At 37.5% G+C, this 24,104-nt stretch overlaps 1 protein-coding gene across 1 annotated transcript in view; it reads right to left on the minus strand.

Moving 5' to 3' along the window:
* LOC150081900 (mitogen-activated protein kinase-binding protein 1-like) overlaps positions 1–24,104 on the minus strand; it is a 470,343-nt gene that overhangs the window by 137,730 nt on the left and 308,509 nt on the right. The window contains exons 20-21 of the mRNA XM_090378972.1: positions 16,190–16,346; positions 15,960–16,057 (exon numbers count right to left, since the gene is read on the minus strand). Of these exons, the coding sequence (XP_090235098.1) occupies positions 15,960–16,057; positions 16,190–16,346 (255 nt within the window). The remainder of the gene's footprint in view (positions 1–15,959; positions 16,058–16,189; positions 16,347–24,104) is intronic.

Raw genomic sequence — 24,104 nt, forward strand, 5'->3', positions numbered from 1 at the left:
AGATAAGACTGAATTTTAGAAGGATTGAAACCAACTAAGCGGTCTTTGCCCCACTGGAGAATTACCTGAAGATCCGCATTTAAGGAATTGGTAGCAGATTTTCGAGAAGTTGAAGCTGATTGAGCAGGGCAAGGTTTCTCAAAATGGAAAGTGGAATGCAATGTGCTATCATCGGCAAAACTATAGATAGGATTTCCAGTCAATGGAAGGTCATTAATATACAAGAGGAAAAGAGTGGGGGAAAGAACTGAACCTTGGGGGACACCGGGTTGGGAGAACGGTAGAGACAACAGATGAATCTGACACAATGAGGTAGAGAGATTTGAAGCCAAAGAATATCGAAGAGAGGAGATTCCAAATTTTTAAGTCTCTGCCAGGGAATATCAGAACGGACATATGCACAAGTACCACCTTTGAGGCGAAAGGAATCATACAGCGAATAATCTGGGCATCTGAGATGAGCAGTAGTTGAATCAACCAATAACTGAGATTCTGTCAGAAAAAGTACATGGGGTTTGGCAGACTGAAAGTGGAAATGGAGATAGTTGAGATTAGAATTGAGACCACGTATATTTGTGAAATGAATTAGGAAGTGTTTGGGAGGTTTAGATCTTTTCGCAGATAAGCTTGCTCTATTAGTTTGACAATTCATGGTGTATTCAATAGTAAGAAAAAGTGAGTGGGACATGCTGTATGAAGTAATGAAATTTTTGGATATGGCGTACACATGGTAAGAATATACCCAGATCCTTGACATAATGTGGCCTGGACAATGTCCCCTGCACACACACACTACTCAGACTCCCTGCAGTCACTATCTGGCAGAGTAGAGGTAGCAAGATTATACACTAGCTGATCTGGAAGCCTCGTAGAGAGTTACCAATAGGTTCGGCCTGGTGTACTAACTAGCGGCTGGCCTTCGAACACCGTTTTAGAGCTGTACCCTTGAAATGTAAGGAATAATGGATCTCGCCACGATGTTCATCATAACCTCAAAAGTCATCAATCATACTGCATGACGGAAGAGATGGGTAAGGGTTGACCAGAACTTAGCTCTAGAGACTAAACATCGGTTCCACCACTTCACGCCTACAATAAACAAAATGGTGGTATTGCACCGGAGCAGAAAAGTGGTGCTATTGCACCGGCGTAGAAAAAGAAGATAAGGGGAATAATATATTTCAAATCCCAAATTGACATATGCCTTAATTAAACACTTCTAACCAAAAATTATATAATTTATAGGAATTAACATATTAGAAAAAACAGTTTGGTATTTTAATTTAAAATAATTACAAACAGTTTTTAACTGAGGAACAGAAATTAAGAACTAAAGCATTTCAGATCAGGTTTTTTCCTCTGCTTCTTTAAAAATGAGATCCTCCGTCAATAACAGAAGAACCAAAAGCAATACCAGAAGAACCAAAAGCAATACCAGAGTTCCAGCAGGGGAAGGGAGCAGACCACAGAACAAGATCACTTCTAGATTCATCATATCTGATAATGGGCATATTAGTACATATTTCCTTACTAGCATATATTTACACTAAGGAAAGTAGTCAAATTAAAATTAAAGTGGTTCATGAACCATGATTGGAATTTGTTCATATGGTCAAATGAATAAGACACTTTGGATCTCGTGATACCCATCAGATCCACAGTTGCTATTTTTGTATGTTGGATATATCCGTTTCAAAAGTCTGTGAATCAAAAAGTACAAGTGGTGCATAAAACATAAAATAGCTTAAGATAATATATTTATATTCAATCCATAATTCTTATATGTATTTTATGTGCTGAGTCCAGCATCACTGAAGATTTTGTTTTTACAACACATTTATAAGTAGCACATAAGTATATACCAATACTGTGATATAAAAGAGTATTCATATAATAATTTTTTTTTTTTACAAGAGTTTGTTATGGCTACTAAATGAAGATGTAAGTTATCTCCAGATTCATTCTGCTACATTTTTTGAATATTATACAGGCTGGTCCAAAACTATTGAAACAAAACATTGTTGGTGGCACCAAGTTTTGTAGAATATATGTTTGTTTGTTGTTTGTTATTTGGTTTTTAGGAGTATTAGCAACTAAGGCCATATTGCTCCGGGATATGCGGTGGTCGTTCCCTGACCTTTCTGCATCCTCCGTATTTGGTGGTGATGGGCTCGAACCCCAGTCCAATCAAGAAGCATGCTATGCACTACTGCTCCTTCCCACCTGGCTACAGAGGCGCATGTAGAATATATGAAGCTTATTGTAAAATGCCTCTAGGTGATCAAAACAAATTGTGGGCACCTCATTTCTGCTGTGGTAGTTACAGGTCAACATTAAAGGTATAGTTTTGTGGTAATCGTAAGTGTATGTCTTTTGCTATGCTTCAAATAAGAGGAGAGTCCACAAACCACTGCAACAAATACAACTTTGGTATGGTGGATATATCAGTTTTAAGTCTGTGAATTTAAATACCGTAGCATATCCTAACATGCTATCCTCTATTGCTCCAGTGCCATACAATGAAAACCTGCTAATTTCTAATCCATCTTTCAGGGAAGAGACTTCAGAATTGCATGATGAATTTGGTAAAGAAGATAATTAGGATTACACCTAAGAAGCTTGTTCAAGCAAAATGCCACATTTTCCTAATCAGTAAGAATTGGATGATTTAGTGAGGAAGAATATGGGTTCTAACCAAATCCAGTGCTGAGATCCTAATATCTCATTTGAAAGAGTGAAATCTGCTGGATCCCAGTTGCAAGACTTACAAATATTACTTACGAATGCTTTTATACTATTGCAGAATCCCATGCTATTGCATTGATTTGATTGGTTTTTATGAATAAATTAGTAACAGTCACGATCCAGAAGAGTGGCATCTTTTCATAGATAGTTTAAGTAAAAGTTGAGTGTATATTCCCATTGCATTCTTTCACAATTGGAATATACACCCATTGACTCTTGTTGTACCCTCTGTTGATATTAAAGAAGAGAGGAAATGTGAAGTATATGCTAGAGAAGATTAAGTATGACCAATATATATAGGATGTCAGTAGGGACTTCAAAATCTGGTGCCTCTGTAGCCAGGTGGGAAGGAGCAGCAGTGCATAGCACACACTTCTTGATTAGACCGGGGTTCGAGCCCGTCACCACCAAATACGGAGGATGCGGAAAGGTCAGGGAATGACCACCGCATATCATGGAGCAATATGGCCTTAGTTGCTAATGCTCCTAAAAACCAAATAACAATAACAACTTCAAATCTTGGGGTTCCTTCTGGGTTTGTAAGGTGGTTTTCACTTAGGTCCCTTGCTTTCTCTTCTTGTTCAGCAGCAGCGGAAGGGAGCAGTAGATCAGCAGCACTACAGGAGAAGAGAATGGTTTGCCCTAATTGCATTGCAGCATGATGCACATAATGCAGTAAAGACTCCAAGATCAAACCATTTGTTAAAGTACTGGATCCTGAAGGTGACAATCCTGAAAGTGTCACGAGTCATTAGTCAATACTTTACAATCTGTGAAAAGCTTACAATCGATACAAACTATGTTTACAAAACTGTCTGAGGCAAAAGTGAAATGTAGTATAGTTGTTGGTCCACAAATTAAGCAGATGTTGGCTTCACATAAACTGAGAGACAAAATGACTGATGCCAAGCAAAATACAAAGGTAGGCAGGTTTGTCAAGGACACTACTGACACTATGCTGCTGCAACAGGATCTGGAAAGGTTGAGCAGATGGGCTGAGAGGTGGCAAATGAAGTTTAACATTGACAAATGTAAAGTACTACACATGGGAAACAGCAACCCCAGAGCAACGTATCAACTCTGTGGTACTACACTGACAGTGGTAGAGAATGAAAGGGACCTGGGGGTGGTTGTGCAGACAGATATGAAGTTCTCTGAGCAGTGCAGACGGGCTGCAAGAGTAGCTCATGGTGTATTGTCAATGATATATAGGAATTTTTCTAGCAGGGATAAGGAGGTGATTATTCCCTTGTATAAGGCAATGGTCAGACTGCACCTAGAGTACTGTATACAGGTCTGGAGGCCTCATTTCAAGAAGGATGTAGAGCTGCTGGAACGAGTACAGAGAAGGGCAACAAGATTAGTGAATGTAACTAAGGGGTGCTCTTACGAAGAAAAGCTTAAGTTTTGCAAATTACAGTGTCTGGAGACTAGGCACCAGCGAGGTGATCTGATAGAGGTGTATAAGGCCTTGAATGGTTTGAGCATGCTCAATGCTGATGGGATTCTTCCTCTCGCTCAGAATAATCACCTGAGAGGGCATAAATTCAAATTGAGGAAAGACAGATGTAGGATAGACGTGCGGAAATTTGCCTTTAGCCAGCGAGTGGTTGGTTGGTGGAACAGACTTCCATCCCTTGTCGTGGAAGTTGATAGCCTAAATAAGTTTAAGGCTCAGCTGGACAGGTATTTTGAACGAACAGAGGGGTGAAGTGGAAGTGGTTTTTTTTTTTTTTTTTTTGGCTGATGCTGCATAAGCTTGCTTTCTTGCATCAAATGCCTCTACTAATGCTAATTTCTGATAGTAATTTTTCCTTGTAGTGAATGGCTTTCTTGTTAACATTAAGAGTGAAAATTAAAAAGAACTAATTGACAAGTTGATTGAAGATTATGGAAAAGTGGCATGCAGAATGTCAATCAAGTTCTGTTACTTGTACGACGCTTACTGGATCATTTTTAGACCAAATCTGGATAATGTTAGTGAAGATCATGTCACCTCAGTAAGGAAGGTGGGTTGAAGTTATGATGGTTTACTATAAGTTGTTCTTGGTTTGCAATGACCACAAGAAAACAAACAAAGACATTCAAGTGCACATTTTCAAGGAATTTTTTTTTTTTTATTCACCCCAGGAGGGTTTCTACTTTTTAAATTATATATTTTTTTTATCTTGTTGTTACTTGTATCAAAGATTACTACTCTATTCTGTACAGAAGTAAACATTCTTAACAAATCAGATATAGTATTATAGCACATTTACCTTTTCTTTCATTTCTCAGCAAACCATTAAAGCTATGCAAAAACCCGAGATAATATATTTGAAGTGAGCACACCCAAATTCATAGAGACACCAAAAATTCAGATAAACAGAACTTCTCTGAAAATTTGCTGCATAGTTTAATCATCATCAGCCATTTTAGTGCAATGATCATCCATTTATTGCCCACAAACTCTTGAATTTCATCTGTCCATCTCTGTTGTTGTCTTCCAGGTTTTCTTTTAGCTCCTCTTGGGTACCAATCTGTTATTTTCATAGTCCATTTGTCATCATATGTTTCAGCTATGTGTCCTACCCAAGTCTATTTCAGTTCTTTATTTTTGATAAGAATGTCCTTTATTTGAGTTTGCTGTCTAATCCACGTGTTTCTCTTCTTAATCAACAGTCTGATAACTAATATAATTTGTTCCATTCTTCGCTGTGTGGTTTTCAGCTTCTCTTCCATTCTTTTGGTGAGTACCCAAGTTTCACTTCCATAAATCATGGTGGGGAATATACATTAGTTCATTATTTTACGTTTCAGATAAATTGGGATATTGTCTCCTCAGTATGTGACTATATTTCCTGAATGGTGTCCATCCAAAATTTATTCTTCTCTTGACTTCCAGCCATTTATCATTGTTACAGCTAATGATTTGTCCAAGATAAGTACATGAATCCACCTTTTGGATTTCTACTCCTTCAACAATTATATCCTTTTCTGTGGCATACTTGTTCATCGTTACTTTTGTTTTAACCATATTCATCTTTAGTCTGAAATCCTTACTAACTCTGCATAACTGATTAAGATTTTCCTCTAATTCTTTGTGACTGTGGCTTATGATTACAATGTCATCTGCAAATCATAAATGGTTGACTCCATTCAAAGAAAAAAAACTTCACAGATATTGTGTCTCCACGTTGACTTCCTTTCTCAATTTTAAATTTGTTACTGTCTTTGTCTAGTCTAATAAAGGAGGTGGCATTCTCATACATTTTCTTCAAAATTATAATGTATGGGATGTCTATGCCTCGTCTTTCCAGTGCCCGAAACATTGCCTTATGCTGTATGGAGTCAGATGCCTTTTCATAATCCCAAATTCCAGGCATAATGGTATATTATATTCATTTGCTTTCTCCATAAGCTGTGATATTACGTGAAGGTAGTCCATAGTTGAGAATCCTGTCCTAAAGCCAGCTTGTTCTTTTGGTTGATTCTCATCATGTATTCTTTCTAATCTATTAGTAATGACCCTTGTGAACAACTTGTAGAAGAACAACAAGCTAATTGGTCTATAATTTCCAATTTCTGATTTATCTTCTTCCTTATGGAGCAAAATTATGATTGCATTATTCCACTCCTTAAGCATCATGCCTTTCCTAATGTATTTTGCAAAGAGTCTTGCCAGTTTCTGTGTCATGTCTCTTCCTCCTAATTTTAACAACTCTACAGTAACTTCATCTTCAATGCATGTTCTGCCTCATCAGGAAGGATATCGGGTATGTTGTATGTGTTACTAATTTGCCATCCATCTTCCCCACTGCTGGCATCATTCCCTTTCCACTTATATAATAATTTATAATAGTCTTCTGCTATTTGAATTATGCCTTCTCTGCTATTTATAAGTACACCATCACTATTCTACAAATCCAGTATCATTTGTCTTTCTGAATTATTGCTCATGACTGCTGATTTAAATCCTTTGTTTTCCCTTAATGCTTGTTCTACCTTTCTTATGTTACATCTTCTTATGTCCTCTCTGAGTCTCTTTCTAATGGCTTTAAATAACTCAGTATATTCAATTCTGTCCTTGTAAGTGGCCTTAGTCATCTATGCACCATAAAAATCAAAACCAAACCTTGTCAGTATTTATCTTGCTTTTCATTAATCATCTTCGATTCACATTACGAGTGTTTCCTGATTGATTTTTTCTTCTTTGGATTTCTTTTTACCTATAGGTTTCTTGAGCTTTATCACTTTCAGAAAGTTGTTCTATTTCTCATCAATATCATAGTGCTGAAAGGTCTGCAGAAGCTCAAACTTGTTCCTAAGATTCAGTACATATAGTACTCTTTCTCCTCTTCTGTTATCTTCGTATTATTTACTTGAGACTGTTTATTTTCTTGAGACTGTTTATTTTCTTACATCTATATCAAGTGTGCATCTTACCATTCTGTGATCATTTCCAACATTTACTTTGTTCAGGATGGTAACATCTTCACAATATATCTTCTGTTAGTGAGGATGAAGTCAATTTCATTAGTTGTTAATCCAATTTGGATTCCGTGTCCACTTTCTGTTCACCCTTTTCTTCAAAAAAAGTGTTCATTACTGACATTCCTCAAAATTCTGCAAATTCCAAAGTTTTTCACCTCTTTCATTTGTTTTATCAATTCCAAAATTTCCTATAGTTTCCATTTCTGTGCTGTTTTGTCTCTTTCCGACCTTAGCATTCAAGTCCCCCATAATGATGGTGTAGTGAGTTTTCTGTTCATCTATAAGTCTCTCAATTTTGATGTACATTTCTTCAACCTCTTCATCATCATGACTCGATGTTGGTGCATATATTATTATAACTTTTAGTTTGTACCCCTTAGAAATCCTGTGTAGTAGTCTTGATACCCTTGATGTACTTTTGAATTCCAAAATGTTGTTTTTAATATCTTTATGGACCAGAAAGCCAACTCCACCTTCACTCTTTTCACTGTTTCCATTGGTGTACAGTAGATTTCCACTTGATAAACTTGTGATTCATTTCTTCTTCTTTCAGCCAAGTCGATGCCATTTCAATTCACATTTTCTAATTCCTTTTCCAACTCTAATATCCTATCTTCACCGATGGGTAATCTTACATTGTAAAAGGCCAAGTTCAGTTTCTGTGCATGGTAGCCTGGTCGTACCTAGAGATTCTTTGCACCCTCTGCTTCCACTCTGATCCTTTTATTACCATAAGAGGGAGAGTGAAAGCCGCTGGGGACTGAGGGCATTTGTTTCATCATGTTGTCGTATTTAATAAAGTGCTGGAGAATGTGGTCTTTTCCCCTTCATGCTGACCAGGCATTTTGAAGAGAACCACTCTACATGTTCGTTGTCACCAAAGTGACGTAACAGGGCTTACCAATGAGAAGGTGTGCATGAGTGGATTTTGGAGAGGCAAGCCAACCGGACTTCTCCTAAATCTTCTAAAATAGAAAGATATTGGATCCATCAGTGTTTTAGACTTAGTGTCTGATAACACATGGAATGCCATTCCCCCCTAAGCCCCATAAGTTTAATCATAACCATAAATAAATAAATAACCACAAATAAACAAATATACCTATCCCAAATTATAATACTGTATCACTCCTGCATCACTCTAAAATCTATGAGATTATCTGGAAATAAATGTTTGAGTTTATATTTTTGTTAATATCTGCTATGTTCTTAGACACTAAAGCACATGATCTTAGCTCAAAAATTTCACTATGCAAAGTAAAAAAGTCCAGCCATTTAGAGAAGAAAACCAAATCCTCTGCTTTGCCCCTCCACACTGCTGGAAAGTTAGTAAATTCAGGTAGTTCAACATTTATCTCAAAATGAGAATGTCTGAGCCCCTCTGGCACTAAGCAATAGTAAGCAGAGGATGCCTCTCATCACCAATTACAATTCAACTAGTTTGCTTAATGAAGGCTGGAAGTGGTAAAAACCATATCTGGTCTCCTGAGAAAAGGGGAAAATGTTTGAGAATCTTGCAACTGCATGCCTCTTTAATCAAGTAGAATGAGTGCTGATCTTGATGTTATGACAGTCATGTTATGAGATTCAATATTACTTACAATAAATTATAATATATGCTGTTTTAATTTAATGAAATAAATCTAAGTCTTACAACAATCAGGAGACTGCTTCCACATGTGCTGCACTGTCCTGATATTAAATAATTACAATGGCAGAGGGATGCTTTTCGCGGCAGAGCAAGGGACCACCAACTTTTGTAGATGGTACAATGAATGGAACTTCCTACTACAATATTCTCAAGAATGCTTTGCTTTCTGCACTGATAAAATTTTACACTGAAGGGCCACACATGTTTCAAAGAACATTGCTCACTACCATAAAGCACAAGGTATGATGACTTTATTTGAAGAAAACAATATGATATGATATTCCACAACTGGAATGGCCGGCTAAGAACTCCAACCTTAATTCCACTCAGCATTTGCAGTATGAACTGGACAGACAACCACAATAAATCAGTTTCACTAAACTTTTCCATTGAGTTTGTTCACAGATGGGCAACATAAGCCATTATATCACCAGTGGATTAATACTGAAGGAATCCATACTGGCGATCACTGGTCAGGTGGGAGGTTTAGAGATAGTTTACCTGTTGGCATTTAATGGATTTCTCCATCATTCTAGGAAGAGTAGAAGTAAGTGGGTTGATAATTGGATGGGAGGGATGATGAGAGTTTTTTTTACTATTTTCAGGAACTGGCTGGATATAATAAAATTTCCAAGCAGAAGGAAAAACACCAGTGGAATAAGAAAGTGTAAAATGGAGTAAGTTCAGGGTCACAGGTTTTGAGAATTGAAGAAATATTATCAGGACCTGTAGCTTTCTTAGTATCAAGACTGTTCAAAATTCTTCTGACATCCTTTTGAAGAAGACCATAGGAGACATTGAGTGGAATGTTCTGGGAATGGTGGAGGGTGATTTACCAAGATCATCAATACAAGAGTTAGAAGAAAAGTAGGATGCTAGCAGGTCAACTTTATCTTTAGTTAAGGTGGCAGTTGAACCATCAGGTTTTACCAGAAGTGGGAGTACAAATGGGCAAAAATGTAACCAATATTTTCGCAAAAGACCAGAATGCTCAATTGCAGTTTGGGAAAGAAACAAGTTTCCTAATTTTAGCCTGTTCAAAAAATAGTTTGGACTGATTAGTAATCGCTTTACAATTGTTGTGAGCTTTGGTGTAAGCAGCAAATGAACCTGGAGATTAATTGCGATATGCAACATTCTTATGTGAACAGTCTTAGCACACATATTAGAAAACCAATTTTTAGATAAAAGAAGATATTTTAAGGTGAAGTGTGGAATAAAGGATTTCATCCTACAAGAATAGTTTCACTGACACGATCTGAGCAAATGTTGATATCAGAAGATTTGAAATAGTAATCAAACTACATAAAAGAAGAATAGAAATCTCACAGATCATCCCATTTTGCATTCTTGCTATACCAAACAACATAAGGCTGAGAATGGCCACAAGAGAAAAGCTCTACTGGAGAAGAGACCATCACTAATTTGTGACCCAAGGTGCCTAGAGAACCACCCTTGACTGAGTACTTGGACAGGTTGTTTGTGAGAAGAAGATCAGTAGCAATGGCTGTGTATGTAGGATTGTCTGGAATTCTGGTAGTTAAATGAACAATCTGTGTGAAGTCATTAATAAAATTACAAAATATCAGCAGCTTCATTTTAGGAAAGATGTAGAGCTGCTGGAGCGAGTACAGAGAAGGGCAATGAGATTAGTGAGTGGAACGAAGGGTTGTTGTTACCAAGAAAGGCTTAAGTTCTGCCAATAGCAGCGTCTGGAGAATAGATCTGATGCGAGGTGATCTGATTGAAGTGTATAAGGCCTGCTTCTTTTAATCCCATCAGCAAGCTCAATGCTGATGGGATTCTTCCTCTTCCTCAGATTCTGTACCTGAGGCAGCATAAATTCAAATTGAGGAAAACCAGTTGTAGAATAGATGTGCAGAAATTTGCCTTTAGCCAGTGGGTGGCTGATTGTTGGAACAAACTTCTATCTGTTGTTGCAGAAGTTGACAGATTAAATAAATTCAAGGCTGAACTAGATTTGGGTATATGGATGGGTGAAACAAGAAGGGTTTTTTTTTTTTTTTGGCTGATGCTATATAAGCTTGCTTTCTTGCATCATATGCCGCTACTAATGCTAACTTCATAGACAAATAGAGTGGGCCAGTAGATCAGAATGTTTTAAAATGGGGGACTTTAAGTGAATTTTCAGATATTGACTAGAATTTGTAGGTTGGTCAATCACACAGCAGCAAAAATTTTTTGGATTTATTGTGTGATGGTTTTTTTCAGCAGCATGTCAGAGAAGCAACAAGAGAAAGTAGCAGTGATCATAATATATTGATATGGGATATACTTAAAGATATAACTACTGTCATGGGTAAGGGAAAGGGATATTGCTTTATAAGGGCAACTACAATGGTCTTAGACAGTTTTTAAATTCTTTTAAGTGGAACTAACTGATGATGTTACCAATTGCAAATTGGCAACCTCAGTTATTCACTTCCTTAATTGTGGTATATCATTCTGAAATTATTGCTATGCAAATGCAGTGACTTTCTTTTATCAATGTTAAACCTTAATTATGCTTCTTGGCCAATCCTACCAACCTTTGTATCAGCAAATATAGACATTAAACTTGGTATTCCATTATCAATATCTGTTAAGTTATCAATATTCTTTAGTTTTCAGTATTTCCTGCTAGGAAATACTGAAAACTGTAAGGTGTCCAACATCAAACCCTCTAGGGCTCACTAATAACATCAGGCCACAAAGCCACAGCAATTAATCAGATGCAAAAAAAAATTTTTTAAATCCATTTTGTGATCGCCACATAGCTGCATTTTTGTGAAGATGAGCCTCCATTATTTTTTTAACCAGTGACTCCATTTTTTTTCTTGGAACAAAGGTTAGGCTTAGATGTTTGGATTACTTGCTTTGCCCTTTGATCCCACACCTCCTTTTGTGAACATTTGCACATCTCCCATCTGTAGGGATCCCCCCCCCTGAATCCAAGGGTAGGATTCAGGGGGAGGTCCCTACAGCTTTACTTATCTCTTTGGCTGCTTCTTTTAATATAATTGCATAGATTCTGTCAGTCCAAATCTTCAGAAATTTTTCTTCCATTTTCTTCTCTGTTATCATTATCACAAAATAATTTAGCTTCCAGTTAGAATTTTATTTGCCTTTGGTATCCCTACCTTAAAAACTTCTTCACACGTGAATATAGAGGCAAAATATTTATTCAGTTTATCAGTAATGAACAGGTTCACCAACAATTAATGCCATTCATATCTAGTGAAACAAGGTCATTCATCATTTTTCCTTCCTAGTGTTAGCATACAAGGTGTGGCAATGAAGTTCTCCAACTGGTGCACTAAAATGAGCTCAAAAATGGTTTTTTTTTTTATTTAAAGTAATCACCATCTGATTGAATGCACACTTATTACATCATTCTAAATGTTTCTGAAAAGAGTCAGTGAAGGCATCCAAAGAGATGATATTCAGTTTGGCAGTCACGTTTTTCTTTATGTCTTCAACACCCTGAAATCTCTTTCCTTTAAGGGCAATTTTCACCTTGGGAAAGAGGAAGAAGTCTGCTGGTGCTAGATCAGGAGAGTAGGGTGGATGGTTGGGCTATACAATAGCATGTTTCATCAAAAATGCCTTGCACAAGTACAGGATGGACAGGGCATTGTCATACAAATAAGAACTAACTGCCTTTCTCTCGAAATTGTGGTCTCACCTGGGAAATGTGCTTCAATATATTGTATAGTCTTTGAAGAACTTGTAGGTAGAAAATAGAATCTCTCTCTCTCTCTCTCTCTCTCTCTCTCTCTCTCTCTCTCTCTCTCTCTCTCTCTCCTCTTCAGGTAAAAATTCTTTGTGAATTACATCCTGTTTGTTGAAAAACATGATCAGCATTGTACCAATACTGGACTTCTGTAAACAAAACCTTTTGGGCCTTGATGATGATTTTGAAGTCCACTGCATGCTCTGACACTTCATTTTTGAGTCATATTGAAACACCCAACACTCATCTCCAATGACAATACAGTTGAGTACATTAGGATTGTCTTGACAAGTCTGGATGAAGACTTCACATGATGACACTCTTTGTTGCTTCTGCTCATCCATAAGACTGTGCAGCACAAAAGTTTCATGAACTTTCCTTTTCCTTAAATCTTCATACAGAATTTGATGAATAGGCTCCTTATTCATATCCAATTCATCAGCCATTTCTAATGGTCAAACGACAATCTCCTATCACAATTTCCTGAACTTTTGCAACTCTGTTCTCATTTTAGGAGGTTGACAGATGCTCACTTCTTGGGTCATCACAAACATCCTCATGTCTATCTTTGAAATGCTTATGCTATTCACACACATTGGTATGACTTAATGTTTCATCATAATAAACAGTTTTTAATATTTCATATGTTTCTGTTTCAGATTTTCCCAGTTTAAAGCAAAATTTGGTATTTGTTCATTGCTCCATTTGCAAAACTGTGACACGGAACAACATTAACGCTATTAATGAAACTGGTTGTTACTGCAACCTGTCAGCCTACTAGACAATCTCTGTACCACCATCTATTGGAGGAAGTGTGAACTACAACATACCACTTCTGCTTATTTTCAAACTCATTGAACATGACTGCACCAGCACCAGTCCAAGAACTTTATTGCAACATCTTGTAAGCAAAGAATCCTCTGATTTTCTTCATATTCTCAGCCAAAGACTTCTTGTAATCTACCTAAGTTTGCCTAACTCCTATATGCGAGTTGATTGCAGACTAGTTTATACTTACTGTAGGCGTCTGTATCCACTGATAATTTACAATCATTCTGTGCATTTTTCTTCTCTACCACTAGTATAATCGGTTCATCTGATAACCATTTATGCATAGATCTTTAAAATATCTTTTATTTGGTACAGAAGGCTTAGTAGAGCTTCTATTATTACATTACTCATCCCTTCCTACTTAGAATTTGTGACTATTAACATCACCAGTTAGTCACATTGAAATGAATTTAAATACTGTCTGATACCATTACAATAAGCAATATCCCTTCCCTTTACTCTTGACAGCAGTTACATCCTTCTGAAAATTCCACATCAATACACTATGATTACTGCCACCTAGTGGTTCCCTTATCTGAAGGGCACATCCGTAGCCAGGTGGGCAAGAGCAACAGTGCGTAGCACACACACTTCTTGATTAAACCGAGGTTCGAGCCCATGAGCCACCAAATACGGAGGATGCGGAAAGGTTAGGGAATGACCACCGCAAATCCCCGGAGCAATATGGCCTTAGTTGCTAATGCTCCTAAAAAAAAAAAAAAAAAAAAAAAAAAACACCCTTATCTGAAGATTTTCACTGCTTGATAATCAGATCAAGAGAATTGCTTGCTCTTGTTGCCTTTCTGACATGCTGGTGAAAGCAATCTTCCAATAAATCCAAAAAAAATGCTGCTGTGTGAATGACCAATCCACAAGTTCCAGCCAACATAAGGAAAGTTAAAATCTTTCCCCATTATAAGACATCCTGATTTATTGGCCTATTCTATTTGACTATAGTTGCTTATATAATCACATCCATTTGACATATAATACATTCTTTCTCTTATTTTTTGTTTCCCCACTGCCTTATTAGTTGTTACCAAACTGACCACCAACATCAACTGGGTGCCTAGATTCTATATGTTTCTTAACAAAGAGAGATAATCTCTCTCTCTCTCTCTCTCTCTCTCTCTCTCTCTCTCTCTCTCTCTCTCTCTCTCTCTCTCTCTCTCTCTCTCTCTCTCTCTCTCCCCCCCCCCCAACCTGTCCTTTCTGTACAAATTGTACTCCCTATATTAAATTTCTCCATTCCTATGAGTGGTATCATTCTATATCATCAGCACATTTGAAGACTGGACCAATATTTCAAATTCATCGAATTTATTTACTATACTCTTAGCATTAGTGTACAAAAAGGTAAGTGTACCTAATTTTGAACTTAGTAACCCTAACACAGCCCATATATTTGTTTGTCCTGTAAGCAAATATATGGGCTGCGATAGTGTTGCTAAGAGCATATATTTGCTTGCCCAATAAGGATCCCCCCCCCACACCAAGCAGGCCTTATAATACTCCATTCCTTGCTTTCCAAAATTCTGCATGTCTCAACAAAAGTAGTGCAAGAATCTGTTTCACCTTTGCTTGTGATTGCCATTAAACTGCCAATAAACACTGCCTTGAAAGCAGTGTTTCTATTTGAGTCTATCTAATCCCTGTGAAAACAATATTTCCCATTAACAACTATAGATCATGATGAGAACAATTCTCCACTTTGAGCCTTGCACATTCTTTCCAAGAGGCTGAACTGACTGACAAGACTCTCATCATGTATTCCCTCTTATCATGACTTTCAAATTTAATCCTAACTTACAGCTTTTCTCAACATTATTCTGTACCTCTAAGTTAAAATCAGTATTCCCATGAAAGTACCATACAAAATTAATAAAAAGTGTTCTGCCACTCCACAAAGTTCACACCCTAGTGGATTAAGGCAGTTATCTAGAGCCACAAAACCCAATAATGATTAGGTCACTGTTCATATTTCAATATTGTATAAGGCAAGAATATTAAATTTGCTTTTGTGAAAAGAATCTGTGATGTAAACAAAGTGGCCTATAAAAGACAGCTGAAAGAAGTAATATATAGAGTTTAGAAAGTAAAGTGAAAAAATAACAATAAAGTAAATAAATAACTGTTGACTAAATTTATGTTAAATTTATTTATTTATTTGTATAGGAAGCATAAATAACTTTCTGATTATATCAACAGTAAGTTAATGAATATATAAAGTAATGTGGGCTACTTCTGATTCCAAGAAGCAAAACAGCCATCAGATGAATCCCAATGTGTGACAATTCCACACAATCAGTTTTAAATCTCATTATGTGGGGGGAAAAAAAAATCTCATTCAGTGTGTGACAATTTCACACAATAAGATTTAAAGCATTATATCATATATTAGTGCAATTATATTTTAGCTATTTGGTTGTTCAACTATAAGACTGCATAATGACAACAGAACTTTTGACTTAATCAGGTATCAAATTTATTTATTTGCATATTAAAAAGTAAAAGAAATAAACAAACCTGTTTTGAGTGGCTTATTATTTCTCCTCTAACATCAAAAGCACTCCTTGATTCTGCAATGGTATACTGGACTGTAGCTTGATCAGATTGCTGGTTTTCTATAGATTAAGTAAAGGTTTACTAATTTTTTTATGACTACTGATTGATTTTATAATATTACACAACATTAACTACAATTAATATTCATAAACATTAACAGAAAAATAAAAGATCTTTTAAAGTTTACAAACCTTGAATGTTAGGAACAGGAATCACAGAATCTGAATCAAGATAAGATCTCACAACTAGAGCTTGTCCATCTAATCTCTGTGCCCAACGGCCACGTGGCTGAAGAGGCAATGTCATTGCTTTTTCTAATTCTGGAGATGCTTTGAATTCTTCTGTCATCTGAAAAAAAAAAAAAAAAAAAAAAAAGTGTTACTTTTAATGGAAAGATTAATATTAAATATAAATGAAATGAAATACAGTACATGATAATGCGAAAAAGTACACATCACTCACTGAGATGATGGGTCCAGGTGATGATGCAAAAGGATGGATAGCAGAATAGTCTCTCGGAAAGAAGGCCATGAAATTTGGCAAATAGTATTCAAGATAAGAGCCAAAATAATACAATGGTATATAATGATACAGCAGGCATGTAGGAAGATGGATGAATATTCTTTCTACATTTCTAATGTGCTTTCTGTCATCTTTTTCTGTGTGGAGGAGAGTTCAGAGAAGAGTTCCAAAATGAAACAGAGCAAGGCACACACAGAAAAGGCTGTAAATGTCAAACTAATGATTTTGGCTATTGTAAATTTGATTTAAGTTTTAGAAATAACATCTGAACCTGGTTGGAGACGTGAATTACAGGACTAGTATTGGGTTCTAGTTATATTAGCCTGGAGTGTTGGAACGTATCAGAATCGACTGTAATTCTTGACATGTCAGATGACAACTGTACTTGTTTGAAAGTTAGTTTCACAATTATATCAACCTAGGAAATAGTATTCTTCAGAAAACTAGAGATGTAGACTAGTCTGGATTGTAATCAGTGGAAAGCCTATCATTCATCTGTAGATACTCATAATTTTATGATGGAAACAAGCCAATGGGGTGGTCAATATAATATATTATTATTATTATTATTGCAAAAGAAGAAGAACAAACATTGGTGAATCACATTCTCAAGCTTTAAGATGTTCAGCTTTTAAGATATCCTGCTGCTTCACTGAAGAATGATGATATCCAGCTCAGGACCCCGGGTGTGCCAAGCCCATACTCACCAGATGTGAGCCCCCTGGGTTGACTTGTAAGGCTCCTGGAGTTGATGGCATATACACACAACAGTTTTGAGGGAAGCAGCAAGGAAGTGCATGGAAACTTTGGGGGCATTTGGACTCTGAAGAGATTTCTTTGGATTCGGGAAGTGCCAATATATTACCAATACATAAAAGCAGTACAAACAACAATAGCTACAGACTGGTCAGTCTGACTTTAGTGGTAGGGAAAATCATATTTAACTAATCTGGGTATTTTGGCAGTTGAGCTGGATGTGAGAATTAATTTCAACATTGTTTATTTGGATTTTATCAAAGCAAAGCACTTGACTCAGTCCCACACAAGAGGTAATTATATAAGTTGGAATATGTTTCTATCAATAGCAAGATTCTTAGATAGATCACAGAGTGACTGTAGGAGAAGAGGAGGACTACGATTAATGGTTATATTTCAGACTGGGATAACATCAGAATTGGGATTCCCCAAGGATCAGAACTGAGACCATTGCTGTTTATCATTTTCTTAACTGGTGTCAATGAATGGATCCAAGGTGTGATGAAAGCCCTTCATCTGTTTAAGTCAAAATATGTAGATATCAACTACATATTTTGACAGTAGTTAATGATTAGCAACAAGCAGCTCCTTCAGAATGACTGGGATTGCTTCAGGGATGGTCATAAAAGTCTATATATTTAAGTGGTAAAGTGGTAGCTGTATATGTGGTGGTACATGTATCATATATCTATATATATGATATACACATGCATCACAACATGATATATATACACCAATTAGCCAAAACCTTATGACCAGTGAGTCATTATGCAAATTGAAGCAACTGCAGGTGAACTACGATGCATGTGTGGGTTGGGACACTGTATAAAAATCACCTGATACTCAGCTCCGTTAATCAGTGTTACTCTTGTTTTTCAGATGGGAAAGGCAGTGGACTTAAGTGAGTTTGACAAAGGCCAAATTGTAATGGCCAGACGACTGGGTCAGAGCATATCTGAAACGGCACGGCTGGTGGGGCGCTCATGGTCAGCTGTGGTTAGTACCTGGCGTCTACTCTAATTTCATAGTTTTCCTCCATTTATTTAGGTCCTAGCCACTGAAATCCCAGGAAAGTAAGTGGCAGGACCTGCCAGAGTACTTCAGAAACAATGGTACACCCGGTCAGTCTCTTTGAGGCAAGGTGTAGTAACGTTGGGTCCCACTAGGTGCCTGGCAGCTAATTGACCGGATGAACAAAGGGTACAGCACACTACATAGCACATAACCCACATACCTCAAAATCTCTGGCCTGATACAAAGCTCACTCACAGAGATGGAAGAAATCTCATACCTTACACCTAAACATCACTGCTGACCAGGCACCCTTTCATGGCAATGGTCTTCCCCTCTGGTGGTGCTGTCTTTCAGCAGGATAATGTGTCATGCCACACCGCTCGGATTGTTTGATACTGGTTTGTGGAGCATGAGGAAGACTTCCAGGTATTGCCCTGGCCTCCAAATTCCCCAGACATCAATCCATCGAGCATCTGTGGTTTGTGTTGGAACAGCAACTCCAATCTGTGGCGTCTCAACCATGGACCTTACAGGAGTTAAAGGATCTGCTGGTTACACGTTAGTACCAGATACCACAAGACACATTTAGAAATCTTTTAGCATGCATGCCTTGCCGGGTATGAGCTGTTTTGGCTGCATGTGGAGGACCAACATCATGTTAGGTAGATAGTCTTAATGTTTTGGCTCATCGGTGTATATCACAATGATTCTTACATTGCTTCTATTGGAATGAGCAGCAGCCTGGAAAACAAGGTGCAGGGGATTCCAGAGACTGCCAGGAGTCATTGCGGAACAAGTATATACATGGGCTGTGTTAGGGTAGCTAAGAATAGAAGCAGGTGCATGTATACTTGCATGTACACCAATGCTAGGAGTTTGGTAAATAAATTTGATGAATTTGAGGTGTTGGCCAAAACATCAAAGGCAGATATTGTTGGGATATCAAACAAGGAGCACCTCCGTAGCTAGGTGGGCAGGGGCAGCAGTGCGTAGCACACACTTCTTGATTAGACCGGGGTTTGAGCCTGTGACCATCAAATACGGAAAGGTCAGAGAATGACCACTGCATATCCCCGGAGCAATATGGCCTTAGTTGCTAATGCTCCTAAAAACCAAATAACAAACAAACAATCAAACAAGTGGTATCACACAGATATAAGGAATGCAGAAGTGGAAGTTGGGGAGTACAATGTGTACAGGATGGATAGACAGGATACAAAGGGAGGAGAGGTTATGCTATTAGTTAAGAAACACATAAAATCTAAATAAGTACAGCCAGTTGACATCGCTGGACAGTGCAGTGTCAAGTCAGTTTGGTGTGACATAAGCACTGGGAAAGCAAAATGACTCTGATGAGTATAATAAACAGCTGTACAGAGAAATAGAGTGGACCAGCAAATCAGAGTGACTTATAACGGGGGATTTTAATTTCCCAGATATTGAGTGGAATTTGTGAGTTAGTCACGCACACACTAGCAAGGCTTTTGGGGATTTATTGGATGACTGTTTTCTATATCAGCATGTTCGGGAGGCAACTAGAGGGAGTAATACTCTTGATCTGATTATCAGTAGTGATTCTTCATGCATTAAGAATCTGCAGATAAAGGAACCACTAGGTGGCAGTGATCACAGTGTGCTGAAGTGGGATTTACATAAATTCAAATTGAGGAAAGACAACTGTAGGATAGATGTGTGGAAGTTTGCCTTTAGCCAGCGGGTGGTTGATTGCTGGAACAAACTTCCAGCTGTTGTAGAAGTTGATAGCTTAAATTGTAGTTGTAGATAAACATCTGTGGTGGTTATTCTCTGACCTTTCTGTATTTGATGGTCACGGGCTCAAACCCCGGTCTATTCAAGAAGCGTGTGCTATGCACTGTTGCTCCTGCCCACCTAGCTATGGAGGTGCCCCTTGTTTGATATCCCAATGGGTGAAATGAGAAGGTTATTTTTTTGGCTGATGCTATATAAGCTTGCTTTCTTGCATCATGTCCCTTTATTAATGCTAAAAATGCTAAATGTTATCTCAAGGAATTAAAAAACTTAAACCAAAAGAATTCACGCAATTCCATTTAGAATAATACAAAAGCATGAAGTGGCTGAGAAATAATACAAAAGAATAATACAAAACATGAAGTGGATATGTGAAGAATAGAAAATCATTATGCTGCCCTGATACTTTATTTTCTACAGATAAGATAGGTTCAGTTTCTGGATTAAACATGGATATGAAAAGTTAAATAATATCCCGGTGCAACAATTGCAAAGTGCTGCTCATTATTAAATTTACAATATTTGTAAGAACTCAAAGGAAATATTTTTGTTCAAATTATTCAATATAGTATCAGGATTAAGAATAAAATATTGAAGTTCAATATTTTCAACTATTTCTAGTATTTTATCTCTGAAACTGATATTTGTCATACCCAGTTAGAGGGTAAATGATTTTATAAACTTACAAGTGAAGGAGACTAAGAGTTAAATGTTTATAATGATTTTCCCCCCCAGCTAAAGTGATAAAAGTTTGTTTTAAACAAAATAGAGTGTGTGTGTGTGGTATGGGTGTTTAATGGCGCACAAGCTGCTGTGGCTATATTGCGCCTATTCATAGGTATGTTTAAAAGATATAATAAATAATTAATTAATGTGAACGCGGTTCAATCTCATTTCATGCCAGAAACTAATCATAGTCGCTTATACATTCCTATTTGTTTCAAATAACAGAAAAGTTCATTAATATTCGCATTTTCACCAATGATATCATTTAATGTTATCCGTTCCCGGAAATTAGACAGAGAATGAAATATTGAAGTTCGATGTTGTTGATAATGTGGACAGTCAATCAAAATATGTTTGACTGTTAGATTCTCAGAGCACTGTGAACAATGAGGAGGATCATCGCCTGTCAGTAGATGGAGGTGAGTCAGATGAGTATGTCCTATTCTAATCCGTGCGAGTACCACTTCTTCTCGCCGAACTGTCTGAATGCATGAGGGCCAAAATTTTGGGTCCTGTTTCAACTGGAAAAGTTTGTTATTTGTTTGTTTATGCCATAGCTTTGTCAATTGTTCATGGTATGCTGTTTGAATTATAATATTATAATCAGAAACAGGAATGAAAACAGAGGTTAAGTCTAGTGTTGATGGATTTTTAGCAGAAATATCAGCCAACTCGTTCCCTTTGATGCCTGAATGTGCTGGAATCCAGCAGAAGTTCACTCATTGCTGACGATCTTCAATTTTCAACAGCAAATACTTGATTTGATTTAATATAGGGTGAGCCTTATGAGAGAAATTCTGCATTGCTCTAATTGAGCTGAGAGAGTCGGTGTAAATTAAATATTTTGCAGATGGGTGAAGAGTCAAATTTTCTAGAGCTAATTGAATTGCATATAATTCCACTGAAAAGCTGCTGTACTCAGGTGGAAGAGAGGCTGATATGATAGCAGAGGGAAACACTGCTGCTGCTCCAACAGTTGAATGAGTTTTGGAACCATCAGTATATATCGGTAAGAAGTCAAAATAGTTTTGAATATGGCTAGAATGGAGTTGCTGCAAATTCAAAGTCGGTAAACAATTCTTTCCCCATTGGAGAAAATAATCATCGCAGATTGGTTGAGGAAATGGAATCCATGGTGGGTGAGAATAATTCTTTCTGTGCTGCCTACTCTGGAGAGGAACATTCCAATTTTGTGCTATTTCAAGGAGCCGTAGGCCTGCTGGTCGTATTTTATTTGGTTTATTTCTATAGAGATTATGAAATGGTGGATTAAAGAGATATGGTTGGATGGGGTGCAGAAAACAGTTTTGTATTCTGGCAGCATATTTAAGTAGTAGCATTTTTTCTGCGGAGGTACAGAGGGGGCTCATGGGCTTCAATATATAGACTATAGGTTGGTGAAGTCCTATAAGCACCAAGGGCAATCCTCAGTGCCATGTGTTGTACAGGATCGAGCCAGGGCAATACACTCTTTCGGGCAGAATTATAAACTGGGGCACCGTAATCCAACCGAGATCTAATCAGTGCTCTGTATAAGAGCAGCAAAGCTGTACGATCTGCTCCCCAAGACTGGGCAGATAGAGCTCTTAGCATGTTCAGCTTTTTCAGACAGGTAGCACGTATTACTTTAATGTGCTCAAAGAAATTTAACTTGCTGTCTAATATTAATCCCAAGAATCTAATATTGTTGGCAATCGGGATGGTGGAATTTGATATCCTAAGTTCAGGGTCTATATGTAATTTACGTTGATTACAAAAGTGGATTGCAACTGTTTTCTGATGGGAAAGCCGATATCCATTGAAATCAGCCCATTTTTGAATTTTATTGAGGGACATTTGCAATTGCCGTTCAATAGATCTCATGCTCTGAGAATGGCAAGAAATGGATAGATCATCAGCATAAAGATAGGCTTCTACAGTATTTGGAAGTTCTTTTGAAATGGAATCAATTCTAAGGGCAAATAGGGTTGCACTCAAAACCGACCCCTGTGGTACTCCTTCTTCCTGCAAGAATGTAGAAGAAAGGGAGTTTTGGTATCGAACCTGGAAAGAACGGCTCTGAAGGAAGTTCCTAATAAATATAGGCAGATTGCCTCGTAGACCAAGATTATGTAGGTCACTGAGAATGCCATACCGCCAGGTAGTATCGAATGCCTTTTCTATATCAATGGAGACCATGACAAGGTGTTCGTTTTTCACAAAGGCATTGCGAATTTCAGATTCGGCCTTGATCATCAGATCTAGAGAAGACCTATTTTTGCGAAAGCCATGTTGACAATTACTCAGTAGTTGTTCAGTTTCGATGATCCAGCTGAGTCGACTGTGGATCATTTTTTCAAGAATTTTACCAAGGCAACTTGACAGAGAGATTGGCCTGTAACTATTAGGATTGGAAGGATCTTTTCCAGGTTTCAAAAAGGGCAAAACTGTAGCATGGTGCCAAGAGGTTGGATAAATATTTTCCAGGAAGATCCGGTTAAAGAAGACTAGCAGCATTTGTAAGTTTTGGCCCAGCTGCACTGTTTCGTGTTGTTCTGATGGCTTGCAAAAGTTCACAATATTCAAGAGGCTGATTATACGGAAGTGATAGTGAGGTTCTAAAGTTCATGGGCCTCTGTTCAGTGGAGGTCTTAATTTTTTGGAATTTCGGAGTGTAATTTGATGCAGCAGAGACTTGGGCAAAGGTTTTACCCAAGGCATTCGCTATATCTAGACGACCAGAGAGTTCTTGCCCATTGTATGAAAGAATTGGGGAAGGGATGTTTGGAAACTTTCCAGAAAGCTGTCTAATTTTCTTCCATATTAATCTGGAGTCGGTATTTCTGTTGATAGTACATGCAAACCGAGTCCAAGAATCTTTCTTGGCTTGCCTGTGAATGAACCACACTTTTGCCCTTAACTTCTTGTAGCTAATTAAATTAACTGTCGTTGGAAATCGACGGAATAAATTGAATGCTTTATTTTTTTCCTTCTTTGCTTTTGTGCACTCTTCGTTCCACCAGTAGTTGAAGTGCCGTCAGGTTTGGGGGTTTGATAATGGAATTGAGTATTTTGCTGCAACTAAAAGACGGGATGTGATATAATCAGTTACTTTGTCTATAGGTTGTAGCTGAATAGTTTCTTTGTCCAGAATTATTGCTGATTGAAATTTGTCCCATTTGGCTTTAGAAAATTTCCATTTTCTGCAGGGTTGGTCTAATGGTGACTGTGTAGTGAGCAGGTTACAGACAATTGGAAAATGGTCACTTCCCATTGGATCATCCATAGCGGACCACTGAATGACTGGAAACAGTATCGGAGAACAAATCGAGAGGTCGA

This window comes from Mastigoproctus giganteus, chromosome 8, assembly GCF_048544385.1.
Source record: "Mastigoproctus giganteus isolate SK-2022 chromosome 8, ASM4854438v1, whole genome shotgun sequence".
NCBI classification, from domain to species: Eukaryota; Metazoa; Arthropoda; class Arachnida; order Uropygi; family Thelyphonidae; genus Mastigoproctus; species Mastigoproctus giganteus.